Source organism: Macrobrachium nipponense, chromosome 28 (assembly GCF_015104395.2).
Source record: "Macrobrachium nipponense isolate FS-2020 chromosome 28, ASM1510439v2, whole genome shotgun sequence".
NCBI lineage: Eukaryota > Metazoa > Arthropoda > Malacostraca > Decapoda > Palaemonidae > Macrobrachium > Macrobrachium nipponense.
The window spans coordinates 31073280-31091856 of NC_087217.1; the positions used below are offsets into that span (position 1 = coordinate 31073280).

Here is an 18577-nt window from a genome sequence, read left to right on the forward strand (position 1 = left end):
TCGGACGAGCTTTGGCACTTTTACTGTCGTTGATATGAAAAACCTGTAAAATATCATACTTGTTAGAAGGAAACCAGTTACAGACTGAGATTGGAAACTCTAAAAGACTCTGCCAGATATCCAGCAGACTTGCTATAAACATTGACTGTTGCGCGCATCCATTTTAAGATTCTCTCTCTCTGTTGCAACATACGAATTTTGTTCCATTACTTTCCACATTTACCTGTTATTCTGTTCTTCTTTCTTTCTCGTATTTCATCGTCCATTTTTTATTTTTTTTACTTTGCACTTAATTTCTGAAAATCTATTCTTTATACTACTATTGTTACAACAACAAGAACAACAACTACTTTTAATATATTTTTATAAGTTTTGATTTTTGCCGACATTGATTTTTGATGATAACCCACTCTTAGAGGGGTCATTCATAACTAAAAGGGGTGGGGCGGCCGTCCCCACCCCTAATTCCGCCACTGGTGCTTATCTCCTGACCTCGTATGTCTGAAGGTAAAAAAGTAGACACCTGTGATACCATTCCAGATCTGATGAGCTGCAGACAAGACAGCATTCACTTGTTCAAACTTATGCTGACTTTAATAGACTTTTATATCTTTGGTCTTCATTAGTGGTATAATTACTCTAGATTATAAAGTGCTATAGAATGCAGACAATGCTACTCTTGATACAGTCGTTGCCATTCCGGAAAGTTGACCATGCTGAAGAACTCCTGCAGGGACTTGAACATCTTTGGTGTAGGGAAGAAGTTGTCTACCGCCTCTACTTTGGAGGTCATTGGGAGGATGCCCGTTGTGGAGACCTTGTGCCCTAGAAAGTCCACATTCTCTTTACCGAAGGAACACTTTCGAATCTGACAACCAACCTGTTCTCCTAAAGACATTTCAGCATGGCCTAGACATAGACACAGAAAGGTGGGTCCCCAGGATGCTGTCCATCAGTTGTTGGAATGTGGCCCTGGCATTCCTAAGGCTGAAGGTGGAGTAGGAGAAGGTGTATATTCCAAACGCGTGATGATGGCCATCTTTGGAAAGTCGTCAGAATGTACTGGCACCTGAAAATAAGATTTATGTAGGTCCATTTTTGTAAATATTTTGGCGTCGTATAGGGCTCCTGTCAGGTCCTGCATGTTTGGCAGGGGTTAAAGGTCAGGCATTATCACCAGGTTCAATAGACGATAGTCCACACAGGGCCTCCAGGAACCATCTGGCTTCTTCACCATGTAGAAGGGGAATGCCTAGGGGCTTGATGCTTTTTTGTAAGTACTCATCCTCTCCATTTCTACAAATGCTTGTTTAGCATCCTGGAGCTTCTTGGGTGGCAGTTGGCAAAACTTGGCATGTGTTGGTGGGCCCGTGGTAGTGATGTGGTGGTGCATGCCGTGCTTGGCCTATGTTCCTGGCACCTGGCATAGCTCCAGCTTGAAGACGTCTGGGAATTCGTGCAGGAGGGTGCTGTATTTGGACAAGGTGGCAGCACATACAGTGGGCATTCCCAGGCTGGTGGTGAGCAGGCGGGAGCAGCAGGTTCCGGTTTCTAGAAGGCATTTACGGCTGACGTCCACCAGCAGGCTGTGTTGTGCCAGGAAATTGGCGCCCAGTAGAGAGAACCTGACGTTCGCGATGATGAAGGGCCAATCATACTTATGTCCCAGAATGGGTATTTTGCAGGTCTGGGTTCCGTAACAGCGGATGGGGCTTCCATTTGTGGATACTTGTGCGGCCGTGGCGTTAGGCGGGCGGTTGCAGTCCTCTCTCGACAGCAGAAAGGCCGACTGCATGGCTCCTATGTCTACCACCATTCAGTGTCCCGAGATTGTGTCATGGATGAGGAATCCCACTTGTTGGGATTCCCTGTTGTTTGTGGCCACTGGTGTTATGGGTAGCTGCCCTCTGCATTTTTGGGAACATACAGGGAGCTCTGCAGTTTCTGGTGATTTTCCCAAATTGTTGGTGGAAATAACACCAGGCTAGATTCGTCCATGTCCTCTGCTGCTGCGACGGCACCTTTTTTCTGTGTATTGCGTGTGTATCCCCCTCCTTGTCTTCTATCAGCCTGCAGGCTGCGGGTGCTGTGGCATGCTTGGAGGCCTTGGTGGCCTTGTGGAGTTCGCGTGCGACGATCACCAATTTCTCCATTGGAAGTGTGTCTGCCTCCATGATTTGCACCCTCACCTCCTGAGGAAGGTGCTGCAGGAATATTTCTCACTATAGGCTGATCTCCCTTCTTTTGCTGGATTAGTCGCGGTCTGGCAGCATCAGGAGACCTCATAGTTTGTCCTAGGCATCCTTGGGCAATGCATCCCCAAGGGGCTGGTTCATCAGGTCCAGGGCACATTGGGCCATTTCTGGGATGAGTGTGTGGTATATCTTTTCTGGCCGCGTGTCTAGCCAAGGTGTAATTTTATTAAACACTCAGGCAGTGTCCTCATGGTGATATCTACTTTGATTTCATCATCTGTGACCTTGCCAATGCAGAAATGTACATGACGCGGTGTTTTGCCATGGGAGTGGCAGTAGCTTCATTTCCTGAGTTACTGTGGTTTTCGAAGGCAAGAGGGAGATGCAGAGGATCTGTGGGTCCTCATTTTGATTTTTGGTTCTGTGTTTGGCATTTTGACTCTCGCACCAAAATGCGAATTAAATGCCATATTTAGTCCGTTATTGGTGTTTGGGGTTTGTCAGAAGTCTACACTATATGCCATGTGTTTCAGTTAATGACTTTCTGAATACGGTTCAATGTGAATCATAAAGGCAGGGCCAAACCGTTTGAACATGCCAGAACTTGCCTGGGGAGGTATGTTGTAATTAGTCCATTAGTGGTGTGGGTGGTTTTCCGAGGAAGGGGCTTTCAGAAGCCTAACTTTGTCGCCGTAAGGTTCTATTAAAGGCTTCTGAAGGTAAGCGCGGCTGTAGTGAGTCCGTTAATAGCAAAGCCAAAACTGATGTTTACCGTCATTCCTCAGGTCACTAGTTGTGAGGTCTCAATTAAAATGGAACTTGTACTGATGATTTATTACTTGGGCAGGCAGTATACATAGCAGTGTGCAGACAGAAACGGAATGCCCAATCCCCAGAGGTCCACAACTCACACACAGATAGAGAAGAATTTGTGTTTCTTAGCAGTCAATAAAAGGATAATAACAAAGGACTTAATGGACACACATTGATGAATTATGTATCAGTGGAAAGGCCAGGAAATTCTACATACAAATATATACATGTGGTTCTTGCTGCTTTGCTAGATGAGATACACTGGCAACTCAGCAGAAGGCTTATTTTTTACCATCTTAGCATTTACACAATGTTTTTAATTTTTTTCTTTCAATTGGTTTCTTTGATTTACGTTACGACTCTGCCCCTGACTTTTGATGGGTTGAGAAACTACGTGTGGAGAAGGCTTTGTGGATAACTGGAAACTTGTACTGGCTGCTGAAGGCGTATCAGACTAGGATTTACAACTGCCTCTTTCCCAAAACAAACTGTGATGGCATCCATTACACAATTTAGTTATGTTTGCTACTGCACTGTATACTACTGTGGCCAGAAGCAAAGCAATTGAAACATATTTGCGATAGCACTAGTTGGTGCTTTTTTGCTGCCATGTTCATATGCTTGAACAGATGAGTGCAGTGTGATTTCCATTGCAAAAAAAACAAGAGACTGCGTGGGGGTTGTTGATTTCCAATGCCTTTGATCGCAATGGTTGAGACAAGTTTTCTCATCTCTGGAGTGCACCATCCCCCATACTTCGTATGAGGAAATCTAAGGCTTCAAACAGCTCAGTCAGATTGTAATAGCACTTTCGCAGAAAGTCTATGACTTGTTTATATACCTGACTGTGATAATTTCTGATTGATTAAGCTAAGCAGCATTCCCTGACCCAACATGGACCCACAGAGATGTTTGACTTGTTCGATAAGAACAGTGAGCTCAATGCCAAAACTCCTCAACTCAATATAATTACATTTGGGCATGAAGATATCGGCTAATCACCTATGCATGCTACCAGCATCTGATGCTGGTTTCTATAGTATACTTGTTTAACTAGTCGAGAGCCACACTATATTTGGCTGCAGTTATGCTCAAGGCCTGAACTACTTTGAGCGGCTCCTCTGCTAAAGATACAAGAATATAAGAAAATTTTGTGACATCGTCCAAGTCAGTGCGTCAATGCACATGAACATCAAACAGCACTTTGAAGTTAGCAAACTCACTCTTTTCACCTTTAAATACTGGTAATGGTATCTCCTTCAAGCGGGATAAACACGTTTTTGGCTGCATTACGCTAGCCAAGGCACCGATTCCATTGACGAGAAGGAGTGCATTTTGACTGGCATTGTCTAACATTTTTACAATTTTAGTTTCAAGGGCTGGTTCAAATTTGACTGGACTCGATAAATACACATTCACATTCTGGGTGTCTAAGAGATTCCCTTGACACATGTTAGTGTGGCAGTCAAGAGGACTATGAGAGAATCTACTTGGGTCTCAAGAGCGGCTGCCATTTTGTAGGTGTCGGAGGATACAATTTGAACAAGTTACTTTACCAGAAAGACTGGTTCTAAATTACAAAGCCCTCAACATGGACAACAAAATGAACTATGTTCAATATCCACCTAGCCTATGAAAGATCTCGACCTCCACCCCTTCGTTCTAGGTGAGGCATGAGGGCAGTTGTCAGTGGCCTAACAGTAATATTCTAAAGAGCATAATTCAACCATCATTGTTCTGAGTCTGGTTGCTTAGGTCTATCCAGTTATTTGAAAGACCAAAATTAATGTAGCGATTTACTCAGTGACCAATTTCACTGGAAGTGCCGGATGTTCTCGGTGTGATAGACCTACCTTAGGCGTCACCTTCCAGCCCAGATACAAGGACAACAGAATTAAGGTTGTTTAGTTTTTAACAATCTTATTACAAAAATAAAGACCTATCTCATGGCTATGTACCTACTATTCAACAAAAATGAACTTGCACAAGCTCCCTGCTCCAATTCATGTTCATCACACCTGAGTGATCACACAGTCAGTTATCACTTAAATATACGTTAATCGATCAATAATTATGTCTCTTGTCGTCACTGAGAGTGTATGCATGTTTAACTAACAAACTTCTGAAACCCTAGCTGGAAACATGAATTCTGATAACCAACTGACTGCTGTAGTATTATTATTTGTTGGCAACACTGATCATCACTACCATTTTCGTTTTGGTAACACTCCACTCATTGTTTACAACGGTGGCACGTGTTGTGGTAGGTCCTAGCTATCAAACTATTTCTTTATGTTGTTTTGTTTATTATGTTTTCTAATGTTAATGTTTTGTAGCATGATTGTCATAAGTTATGTGCTTGTGTTCATGTGTACATGAATGTTGTTAGTTATTGTTGTCTGTTTTTCTGTTACGGATGTGGTAATTTGGTAATGTGTTGAATAAAGCTTGGAATCTGTCACCAAGTGTTTACTTTCATTACAATTTATTTAACACATTACCTATCATGGCCAAGCTGCTGAAGCCGTCCAGACTGTACACAGATCCCAGCTCACCCACTGCAGCCAAAGAGTGGAAGCACTGGCATAAAACATTCACCAACTTCATAGAAGATAGTGGAGATGCTGCACCAGACAAGTTTAGGGGATCAGTGAATTGTGTGTCCCCGAGTGTGTATGAACTCGTTGAAGACTGTAGTACTTTTGAGAGTGCAATTGCCAAACTGGAGAGTGCTTATATCAAGTTGCCGAATGAAGTTTTTGCTAGGCATGTTTTGGCGACACGACGACAGCAGTCAGGAGAATCCCTTGACGAATTTCTGAGGGAGCTACATAAGCTAAGCAAAGATTGTAACTTCCAGGCAGTCACAGCTGAGCAATATTGGCAGGAGCTAGTACGTGATGCATTTATCAATGGTATTGCCTCAGCATTTATTCGTCAGTGCCTACTAGAAAATAAGTCACTGAACCTGGAGGCTGCACACAGTCAAGCTCGTATGTTGGATCTTGCTCAGTGTAGGCCCGACGCGTATACATCTCCACCCATTCCTCATACTGCTGCTTTAGTTCCAGAGCGGCAGGCACAGCCCAGTGGTGACCAGCAGCAGCAGCCAACAAAAGAAGAAGCAGAAAGAAGTTCACCTGGAGATTCAGCTGTTGCTGCTGCTTACTTATCTAAGAGGAAATGTTATTTTTGTGGTAATGCACTCCACAGTACAGGTAGAGTGAGTTGTCCTGCACTTACTGTTAAATGTAACAAATGTGGTAAAACAGGTCATTTTGCAAAAGTCTGTAGATCAAAGGCTTCAGGTAGTACTACTGCTGCATTGTATAACCCCACTTTGCTTACAATAGCTGCCACTTATCCAAAGAATCTTTCACATGCAGCTACAAACATCACTGTAAATGGCCATTCATTGAAGGCACTAATTGATTCTTGTAGCTCAGATAGTTTTATACGCGAGGAACTAGCACAGAAACTAAATTTAACAATAGTTCCTGTAGGTACAGCAGTCTCAATGGCATCAAAATCTTTAAATGCTAGTTCCCCTGGGTTTGTTACAGCAGACTTAGTGCATCTTGATCAGAGATATCCTCATATCCAGCTCGGGGTCCTGAAGGATTTATGTTGTGATGTTATCTTAGGTTATGACTTTCAAAAGCATCACCAGAGCGTAACTTTTCAATATGGAGGGAATAAACCAAGTTTAAAAATAACTGGAGCCAAACCTGTCTGTGTATTAACAACAGCTGATATCGATGAACCGTCATTGTTTCCAAACTTGCCTCAAGAGTGTAAACCCATTGCAGTTAAATCTAGACGCTATAGCCAGGATGACCAGCTGTTTGTAAAAGACCAGATATCACATTTACTATCTGAAGGTATCATTGAGCCAAGTATATCCCCTTGGAGAGCACAGGTTGTAGCAGTCAAAGATCCACTTGGCAGGCACAAAAAGAGACTTTGCATTGATTATTCCCAGACCATTAACCAATACACAGAACTAGATGCATACCCCCTCCCAAGGATAGAGGATATGGTGCATGACCTTGCAAAATATAAGGTGTTCTCCACATTCGACTTGAAGAGTGCATATCACCAAATCAGCATTAAAGAGAGTGAGAGGAAGTACACTGCTTTTGAGGGTGCAGGGAAATTGTTTCAGTTTTGTAGGATTCCATTTGGTGTCACGAATGGTGTAGCTGCATTCCAAAGAGCTATGGACAAACTAGTTGAAGATAAGAACCTCAAAGATACTTTTCCATATCTAGATAATATTACTGTAGGTGGATTAACTCAGGCTGAACATGATGAAAACGTTCAAAAGTTCTTGGAGGTGGTTCGGAAATGGAAGCTTACCCTCAATGAAGTGAAATCGGTTGTGTCAGTTCCTAAAATCAATATTCTAGGGTATTGTGTCGGTAATAATGTGATAAAGCCTGACCCTGACAGATTAAGTCCCCTTCAAGAATTACCGCCTCCCACAAATATGGGGTCTCTGTGAAGAGCTCAAGGGTTGTTTGCATATTATGCCAAATGGATCCCTGGTTTTTCTGATATGATTCATCCCTTAGTGAACACAAAAACTTTTCCACTGAGTGAGCCAGCACTAGCTGCTTTTAACTCCTTAAAAAAAAACTTATGGATTTTTCACTAGGTTTTGTGGATGAGAGCCTTCCCTTTGTTGTGGAGTGTGATGCTTCGGAAGTTGCTGTTTCAGCAGTCTTAAACCAGGGTGGCCGGCCGGTAGCTTCCATGTCAAGAACGCTCCAGGGCAGTGAGTTGCATTATCCAGCAGTGGAAAAGGAGGCTACAGCTATTATTGAAGCTGTTCGCAAGTGGAGCCATTTCTTAGCGAGATGTCATTTTACTCTGATTACTGATCAGCGATCCATGATGTTCATGTTAGACAGCAGGAAGAGAACTAAAATATAGAATAACAAGATACAAGAGTGGAGGTTGGAGCTGGCATCGTACAGCTATACCATACAGTATCGTCCTGGGAAACAGAATATTGCACCGGACACCCTGATTCGTGCCTATTGTTGTTCTATTTCTTTAATGTTGAATCTCACTGACATCCACGGGAACCTCTGCCATCCTGGGTTCACTCGTCTTTTGCACTTTGTGCAATCCAAAAACCTTCCCTTTTCAACAGATGACGTGAAAAGAGTGTGTGCTTCTTGTAAAATCTGTGCACAACAAAAACCGCAATTCCATCGTCCAGGAAAAGGAGTCCTCATAAAGGCCACACAACCAATGGAACGTCTTAGTATTTATTTCAAGGGGCCTCTGCCCTCTACCACGAACAACAAGTACATTCTTACAGTTATTGACGAATATTCACGTTTCCCCTTTGTGTTTCCCTGTCCAAACAAGCATTCTAAAACAGTGATCAAATGTCTTGAATCTATCTTTAGCCTTTGTGGAATGCCTAGTTTTATTCATTCAGATCAAGGTCCTTCTTTCATGTCCCAGGAACTGAAAATGTACCTTTCTCAGAAAGGGGTTGCAACAAGCAAAACAACACCTTATCATCTGATGGGGAACGGCCAGGTTGAGAGATACAATGGTATTATTGGGAAATCTATTTGTTTAATACTTGAAACTCGTGACTTGAAGACTCAACACTGGGAGATAGTACTTCCTGAGGTTCTGCATTCAGTTAGGTCGCTCTTATGTACAGCAACCGATGAAACCCCTCATGAACATTTCTTTAGGTTTCAGCGACACTCTAGTCTTGGAAATACATTACCATCATGGCTTTTGACTCCTGGACCCGTACTATTGCGACGACATGTTAGGTCTAGCAAACATGAACCGTTAACTGATCAGGTTCAACTCATGAATGCAAACCCAATGTATGCAAATGTCAATTATCCAGACGGAAGAGAATCAACTGTGTCTACTCGTGACTTAGCTCCAAGTCCTGAGGGTGCAACGATTCCTGTACACCAGGTTGAATCGTTAAGAGATGGAGTCCCCAAATACACCTGGAGTACAGGATGCACAAACTCATGTTACACCTGAAGTGAAGGATGCACAAACTCATGACAGTTCACAATCTCATGATAACCGTGATTCTCATGTGCCCAGTGAGCCCACTGAGCTAAGAAGATCCACTTGTGTGTCAAGGCCTCCTGATCGCTATGGATGGGATTAAACCAATACATTTGTTTAGTTTAACGGTGAATTTTTCTAGGAGGGTAGAATGTAGTATTATTATTTGTTGGCAACACTGATCATCACTACCATTTTCGTTTTGGTAACACTCCACTCATTGTTTACAATGGTGGCACGTGTTGTGGTAGGTCCTAGCTATCAAACTATTTCTTTATGATGTTTTGTTTATTATGTTTTCTAATGTTAATGTTTTGTAGCATGATTGTCATAAGTTATGTGCTTGTGTTCATGTGTACATGATTGTTGTTAGTTATTGTTGTCTGTTTTTCTGTTACAAATGTGGTAGTTTGGTAATGTGTTGAATAAAGCTTGGAATCTGTCATCAAGTGTTTACTTTCATTACAACTGCCTCAGGGTGGAGGCCGTATTTTTGGTGCGGAAATACAGGAACGATCGCACAGATGCCCACCTCAGCTCAGATCTAGAGCAGGAAGGACGTAGAAAGTGATTCTCGATGCTAGCTGGCTGGCCAGTTAGCCATTAAATTACAATTTATGATTTTCCTTGGCAGCTTATTTTCCTCTTGCAATAGCAATTGCAATCTCATCAAAATTAATATTACTACTTTCAATATTAATATTACTACTCTCAATAACTCGTTGGCGTTGACGTAATAAAAAGCATAGTAATTCATGAAATTACTGAGAGAACCATGCCATTTTGCCGCCAACTGACTGATGTGGAACTATGAGTTGGCATCCAAAGGCAGACTCAGGTTGAAAAAAAATTGTGCACATATTTTTTCACGACACAAATCCTCTCCAATTCAGCAGAACATCCCTTAAACCATGCATGGTGTTGTTGTTTGCAGTTTGGGCATTGGGCTACAGTGTGGCCATTTGCCTTAAACTTGGTAAGGCATATGCCAGTGTCGTGTTGCTGGCTGCATATTCCACAGATATGGTGGGATGAGCACTCACTCTTGTGGTGACCAGGTTCTGGTATGAAGCCTCCTGTATGTAATTTCTGAGGATCGCAAGGTCAATATTTTCCCTTTGAAGGTGGCCTCAACCTTCAAGGTTTCCTCTCCAGTCTTTGCTTTACCTCTTGTAGCACTCACGATGTTCAGCACTTGTAGGATTTGGTCTATGGTTTTATACTTGGGGACTTTACAAATCATCCCCTTTGTAATTTTTTAAGCAGGGTCTAGCAGGAGGCACAAGGGATCCTTCTTTAGCAACTCAGCAGATTGTTGATCCTTCAGGGAAATGGTGAATTCTCCTTTCAGATTTGGTCTGGCTTGAAGTTTTGCTTCTGGGTACTTCTTTTTTTAGTGCCAATATAGCTGCATATGACATCTGGCCTTGCGTGGTCACTGCTCTGAACTTTGATGGTGATTGGAATTCCTTATTACTGGTCGTTTTCAATGCCAATGTCAAAGGGCCAGGAACGTCGATAATGTTAAGCAGAGCTTTCTTCCTCTTCTGCACTTTCTGGATGAAGGCTTCCAGAAAGTGCAGAAGAGGAAGAAAGCTCTGCTAAACATTATCGACGTTCCTGGCCCTTCAACATTGGCATCATAAAAAATAGATATAATTTTACTGAAACCTGGTCACAGGAAAGTGCCTGCAAGACACTACACTTCTGATCTACAAGCTTCCCTCAAACGTCTTGCGTAATAATTTTTGAGCTATTATACAAGACTCTTTAGTGCTTTTGTATTTTCGGCAGTCTCGTAAGGCTGTCGAAGATTTCCTGATTAAAATGACAATGGCATCGATAAGACCACCGACTCCTGGCACCTATTAGGTAAAATCACTTATTGCTTGTAAAACGAATGAGTTCGCCCATAAGGCTTGCTATGAGTATAAACCAAATGTGTTAAAACTAAATCTGTAACATACACACTTAACCGAGTACACACTAATATTCAAAAATTATATCGCTGTCATATTCTGCCCATAAAACACAATGCAATAATATGTACAGCAGGTTATAAACACGGCTATTTTGTCATATGGATATAAATATGTATTTTTCTTTGATTTTAGTGTATTTATTCATGAAACTATGCATCTATGCTCTTAGTAGCTACATAAAATGCAATATATTGAGAATTATCAGATGAATTTTATTAAAGCATTTCACTCTGTCCTGGATTTATGAATCTCCCATTAGTGTTATCCTTACTGCCATCACAAATGAAACTCCTTAGTGCTTATTTTATTGTAATTATACATGTTTTGGTTTTAATTCACTCCATATTCCACTTGAATTATGTTGCTGTTCCTGGTTCCTACGCGCTCACTCCACAAACGCAGTTACGGGCAGTATACGAGTACACGGTTTATGAGCTCCAAAGCTTTATTTCCTTAATTGTTTACTTTACTCATTATTTAGTTTAACTTTATTTTGTTACTGCAAAATTTTTATTTAATTCATGTCTATTATCCCTTTTTTGCAACCAAATTAACCCTGAAAAATTACAGATATTTCTGAAGTACATATGAGCAGACGACGGCAAAACGACTCATTGTTGCCAATCTAGTGGAGCTTCACACATACACCGGTGCATTTATCAAGGGGGTATTGATGGATGAAAGTGACTTTTGTGTGGTCAAGGGAATGAATGATAAGTATGATATGTTGTTAGGGTATAAGTTCTTGAAGGAGTGTGGAATGGTGGTCCATCTGAGTGCGAACATGATTGAATTGTAGTTGAAAGGGAATGTACGTGGGGAGTTGTACTCGGATAGGGATGGAGGGATAGACAGTAAAGTATGGAAAGGGGTGCCTTTGGTTGCAAAAGAGAGCTTGAAAGTGCCATGCGAGATCGGGAAGTTGTTAGTGTGAAAGTTGAATGGCTGGGTAGTCTCTGGATTACCAACTGTGACAAGTGTGAATATGTGGTTGAAGGTGTGGATGCGAGCAAGTTTGTGGTGGCCTCGTTGCTGCGTACTGGGTAGAAGCGAGTGCAGGGTACACATGAGGGTGATTGCGTAGGGTTGCTATACATGTTGGTGAATGCGGAGGTAAGAGAATTTCCATGAACCCGGACTGTGCATGAGTTGAAAGTTTTTTTGGGTTTGATTTAGTTTGGAAGGAAGTTTGCTAGGGACTGTTCAGGGATAAGAAAGTCGCTGACTGAATGAACATAGAAGAGAAATTGCACTAAGTTGAAGTGGGATGAGCGAATGGTGAAAGCATTTGAGAAATTGAAAGAGGAGGCTGCAATGGATGTCGCCTTTGACATTCCTGGATTATGGCAAGAATGCGAGTAGGCTTGAGCTCTACACAGATGCTAGTGAGTTTAGTATGGGGGGGATGCTTACCACAGTTGCAAGAGGTGAATGAAGAAGAGTAATTTAAGAGTGATAGCATAAGTAAGTAAAGCCTTTAATAAAGCGGAATGAAAGTACTCAGTAGTTGAGAGAGAGCTTGCGGCTATAAGATTCTGTGAGAAAGCGTTGAAAGTGTTTTTGTATGGGGTAAGATTTGTTATACGGACGGATCACCAGCCGTTAGTGTATATGATTAAGAAAGAAAGCGTGAATGCTTGGAGTATGAGGATGATTGAGGATTTGAGTGAGTTTGACTTTAGGTTTGAGTATGTCAGGGAGTAAGAATGTGATTGCGGATGCGATGTCGAGGATGCATGATAAGGAAATGTATGTGCCAGTGTTTACCAGTGACTCGGCCGTGAGTATGTGCCTGTTGGTCCATGATTGGCTTGGGCACATGGGGAAGAATAAGTTGTGGGAATGCATGAAAGAGACTATTTGCACCTTGGTTAAGTAAGATTTGTGTGGACGTGGCTGTTGCATGTGAAGAATATCAGAGGGAAAAGTATCGGCATGTGCATGTGAGTCCGCCTGTGTTGCAACTGCAAATGAAAGAACCGTTTGAAATCCTTTTGACTGACTGTGTTTCTTTGCCAATGACAGCAAGGGGGCATGTGGGAATGATCGTGATGGTGGACCATGAGCAAATTTGCAAATGCAGTCCCCATCAAGAATAAGAGGAGTGAATGGTAAGCCAAGTGATGTTGCCAATGTGTGTGTGTAATCCTGTGAGAATGTTGAGTGATAATGGGCCTGAGTTTATGGGATGGGAATTGAGGAAATGCTGAGGGAATGGGGTATTGTACATGTTTATTCTACTCCATATATGTCCAGTGCAAATGGTTTGGCTGAAAGGACTGTTAGGACGTGACTGAGATTTTGCAAATGATGAGTAAGTGTGATAATGATTGGGATATGCATATGGGGTGTGCAGTGTGGGCGTACAACGCCATGTTGCAAGAGGGTATAGGTATGTCACCCTGTAAGTATGTGTTAAATTTTGAGAGAATTATTAGGTCAAGGTTGAAGTTATCAGAGAGTGATTGGGAGGTATGGAAGAGAGCAAGTGAGAGAATTGAAAGTTTTAGTGTTGGGGATTGTTACGAACCGAGAGGGGTCTGCTTCAGGTTTGATATTATTATAAACAAAAAGAATTCAACACCAACAGTTGAAACTGGGGATACGAATATAAAAAGAAACACTAACACAACAAAGGTTTATTTACAAGCTTACTAACAAAGATAAATGCAGAATGGTGTCTCCTATTTACATAAAAAAGGTAAAATCTTACACTGCATGAACTGGAGGAACAGTGAGGTAATGAAAGTACTTGCCAACCAGTTTTGCAACTCGAAGCGATGGCTTCACAAAAGGAGAACTCTAATTGTAGATGCCTTCTTGATACTCAAAGGGCAGGAACTCTGAAATCTTGCTCAACGTCGAAATAACTCAGTCGTCCACTCCTGAAGACGACTTGACCAGAATTCGACCAATTCTCAGGCACCTTTTTCTCTCTGATGCTTCGTCGGTTCCTTCTTCTCTTATCATGCTCTGATGATCTCTGATCTCTGCTGCTGAGTCCTCACTGATTATTTGATCTGTGGCTCTTACTGATGATTTGCCTTCTCCTACTTCATCCGTTGTATTTATACGGCATTCTGGGGGCGGGGCCTACGGTGAACATCACAGACTCCCGTGATTACCGGAACTTCTTAGAAGAATCTAGACGAGGTATTGCATCAGAAATCGCGGCGTTTCTCACGTCACGTCGGCGCCTGTCAAGTTCCACAAACTCCTGCCAATTCTATAACCATCATGAGAACAGGCACTGCTAACACACGCGCGAAAGCATCCTTGCTGCAGAACTTCTTGAAGATGCACTTTCCTTTCCTTTATCTTTCTTTGCTATAAAGTAATTACCATTACACGTCCCCCCAAAAAAGAAAAAAAATGAAATAAACTGATTTTATTTTTTTCTAAAGAGAAACAAGAATTAAACAGCAGGGGATTGATTGATTGGTTGTGGGTTTTCTGGCGTCACAGCTACCAGGGTCACCGATGCCAAACAGCAGGGGAACAATTCTGCATAAAGCTTCAACACTTCTTCATTCACTAAACCACTCATGCAAAAATAGAAAACGGTTATCATTCTACTCATTCTGAAAACTCTAGAGAGGCTATCTGCTATAACATTATCCTTCTCTTACTTTTTCCGATTTCTGAACTCTGCTCAAAACTTTGAAAGACTAAGACACCTCTTGCATCTTTCTCAAAACTAATTTCTCTCAGTAACACTGTCACATCGAACACTGGCGGTGGCCAAGGTGCGGGGCGTTCTTTATAATTCTGAAGCAAATTTACATTCATTGCCTTTGCTCTACTCTTACCCACATTAATTACATAATGTGCATTTCCCTTCTCCTCTAACACTGAAAAAGGACCTTCGAACTTATAAGGTAAAGAGGGACCTTCTTTCTGGACTAGTACTAAAACTTTATCTCTTACACAGAAATTTGTCTCTTTCACTCCAAGATCATGTTTCCATTTAGTCCCCCCTTGACTCCCGTTCTCCTTCGCTATTTGTCAACCATCTCTTAAATTGTTTTTATATATATACTCAAGATTAGTTATGTAATCTTCTCTACCCTTACTTACAGACAAAGGTCCGACCATATTGATAAAAACATTCTCAAAAGATTCGCCTACTGAAGGAATATTACACAACGGAACTCTGGGAATTACTTGAATCGGTTTCCTGGCAATTTGATATTCATGACAGCTTAAAACATACCTCTTCACATCACTTCTCATTTTAGGCCAAAAGTATGCCCTACTAATAGACCTGAAAGTTTAATTTACTGCTAAATGTCCTTGCTCATCATGTGCTAACTTCAAAACTAGCTCACGAAGCTCCCTATGAACCACTAATTGTTCGGTGACTTCCCCTTTACTACCTGACTCAGGATGAACATAATGACACAAAACTTTGTCCTTTACACAAAAAGTTTCCTTACACACATCATCGAGATCATCATCTAGTTCAAACTCAAAAATTCGGGTTAGTGTCTTATCCTCTCTCTGCAACTTGACTAGCTCATCCATAGTCACAAGGTTAGCGCCTAATTCATCACCGTAACTAGTACTAGATACCAGTACATTTACTACGTTACCCTTGACAGCTACACCTTCCGTTTGGCTATCACTGTCAACGATAGTTAGGTTTCTCAGCCACACTCATGCCAAGATCAACCTCGCCACCTCTATCACACTCGTCGAATCCACGAACTTACTCTCGTTCGAATCCACGAACTTACTCTCGTTCGAATCCACGAACTCACACTCGTTCAAATCCACAAACAAATTATGACCGTAGTCTATGTCTATATCTAAACCTGACCTAGTTACTACCATTTCAGGCACTGGAATATCCTTCACAACAGGATTCACATTCTTGGATAAAGCTAAGTCATTACCAACAATAATGTCAACGTTTCTTCCAACGTTGAAATAACTCAGTCGTCCACTCCTGAAGACGACTTGACCAGAATTCTTCCAATTCTCGGGCACCTTTTTCTCTCTGATGCTTCGTCAGTTCCTTCTTCTCTTATCACGCTCTGATGATCTCTGATCTCTGCTGCTGAGTCCTCACTGATAATTTGATCTGTGGCTCTTACTGATGATTTGCCTTCTCCTACTTCGTCCGTCGTATTTATACGGCATTCTGGGGGCGGGGCCTATGGTGAACGTCACAGACTCCCGAGATTACCGGAACTTCTTAGAAGAATCTAGATGAGGTATTGCATCAGAAATTGCGGCGTTTCTCACGTCACGTCGGCGCCTCTCAAGTTCCACAAAACTCCTGCCGATTCTAGAACCATCATGAGAACAGGCACTGCTAACACACGTGCAAAAGCATCCTTACTGCAGAACTTCTCGAAGATGCATTTTCCTTTCCTTTATCTTTCTTTGCTATAATGTAATTACCATTACAGGGATAAATTGTCGAAAGAGGTGATTGGGAGGGGAAGAATGAATGTAAAGTAAGGGAAAAGTTTGAGGGGCCTTTTGAGGTTTTGGAAGTGGGATCAAGTGGGTTAAGTTATGTTTTGGGGAAGTTGCAAATAGATGGGGGTATGGATGAGGTCAGGGCACATCAAAATCAGCTCCGCAGGTGGAGGGATGTGCCACAGTATATCTGTGAGAATGCAATGAGTGAGTGGTTGAAAGTAAATAAATATGAGCCAAGCATCAGTGAGCAAATGGATTTGCAGGATCAGCAGTTAGTATTGGTTGAGCATGGAAGAAAGCAGAAGAAGGTAAGAAAAGGGAATGAAAGGGAAAGGTGAAGAATGCATGACAAAGGGGTTAGTGTTAGGGTAGGGGTGGTTGATAGAGCGTGCAATACAGAAAAGCCTGGGGAGGGAAGGGATGAGACTTTGTATGTGGGTTTGAGTTGACAGAGTGTAGCGAGATTTCGACAGGAAGGGAACCAAGTAGTAAGGAAGTGTAGCAGTATGAATGAGTCTCTTCAGGAGTTTGGCAGGAATATGAATAAGATGAGTGATTTGGTGGCAGAGATATTGGAGATATTGGGGCAAGAGTTAGAAGGGGTAGATGAGATAAAAATGGGATTTGGGAGGACAGTAACGATGTAGATAGTGTGAGTTTGAATGAAAGTGGTATGGAAGAATTGAATGATGATGCAATTGAGAGAGCAAATGAGGGGCCTCAAACAAGATCCAGGGGGCCAGCATCCAAACATCCCTGGGTTTTAGTGTGGATGTTGTGAGTATGTGAAAGGATGTTGTCAAATGTAACAAGGAAGGAAATACGGGGGAATGTGAGAGAGAGAGGCTGGTAGTTTGTCTGTGTCTTGTTGGGTTGTTTGCATTCGTTGGAAGTAATAGGAAGGGTCTTGGATGTTTTGTGTATTTATTATATTGTATTTTTATGTTTATTATTATTGTTAAGATAGTATGGTGAAGGTTTGTGTCTGTGTTTTTTTTTTTTTTTATTTCGAGAGAGAGGGTGTGAATGATGAAAAGGGGGTTGACGAGTGAACTGCTTGTTTGGTGGGCGTGTTGGCACATCGAGTGGCTTGTGAGGACCAGAGAGTATGGCAGGTAACTGGGTACTGAAAATTTATTACAGATGATCACAGGCCATAAAGGAGGCTGTGGATGGATATGTAGTATCCTGCCTGAACAGAGAAACTGGGTCTGGGCCAGAAGGAGTACCCAGGAGCAAAACTTCAAGCCAGGCCAAACCTGAAAGGGGAATTCACCATTTGTCTTAAGAATCAACAATCTGCTGAGCTGCTGAAGAAGGATCCCTCGTGCCTCCTGCTAGAACCTGCTGAAAAAAATTACGAAAGGGACAAATTGTAAAGTCCCCAAGTATATCACCACTGAACGAATTTTAGAAGTGCCGAACATCATGAGTGCGACAAGATGCAAAACAAAGACTGGAGAGGAACCTTGAAGGTTGAAGCCACCTTCAAGGGGAAACTACCGTCCTGCATCGACCTTGGGATCCTTGGAAACTATCGCATAGAAGCCTTCATACCTGAACGTCTGAGGTGTTTTGAGTGCCAGAGGTTTGGTCACAATAAGAGTGAGTACTCGTCCCACCATGTCTGCGGAATTTGCATCCAGCGACACGACACACACTGTAGCCCGATGCCCAAACTTCAGACATCACCATGCATGGTTTAAGGGTTGTCCTGCCAAATTGGAGAGGAATTGGAAAATAAAGGACATCCCCCCTTCACCAGCAAGACCATGAGAACGACAGCCATTGCCGCCAAGATTCCACCCAAAGACAAATCTGCCTCCTGCAACTCAAACTCCTTAACCTACCCTTTCACAGCCTCCTCCCTGGCACTACATTCTAACCCCTCACATCTCTTTACTGCCCAATTCCTGCTCCCCAAACCTCTAAAACACCCGTCTAACTCCGAAGGTCACTCCTCTGACCCCTACGCCAACTCCTACAACCCCTATAAAGAACACCCCCTCAACCCCAAGATCTTTCCCCCAACCCCTACACCACCAGTAGTTTTGCGTGTTGAAGCAGGAACCCAAACAGAAGAATGACCAGTCCCAT

General features: G+C 42.3%; 1 protein-coding gene across 1 annotated transcript; it reads left to right on the forward strand.

The window, feature by feature from the left end:
• The first annotated feature begins 5514 nt into the window (after window positions 1-5514).
• On the forward strand, window positions 5515-7512 carry LOC135201146 (uncharacterized). The gene has a single exon (XM_064230025.1). It carries the CDS (start codon window positions 5515-5517, stop codon window positions 7510-7512), a length of 1998 nt encoding a protein of 665 aa, XP_064086095.1.
• The last annotated feature ends 11065 nt before the right edge of the window (window positions 7513-18577 follow it).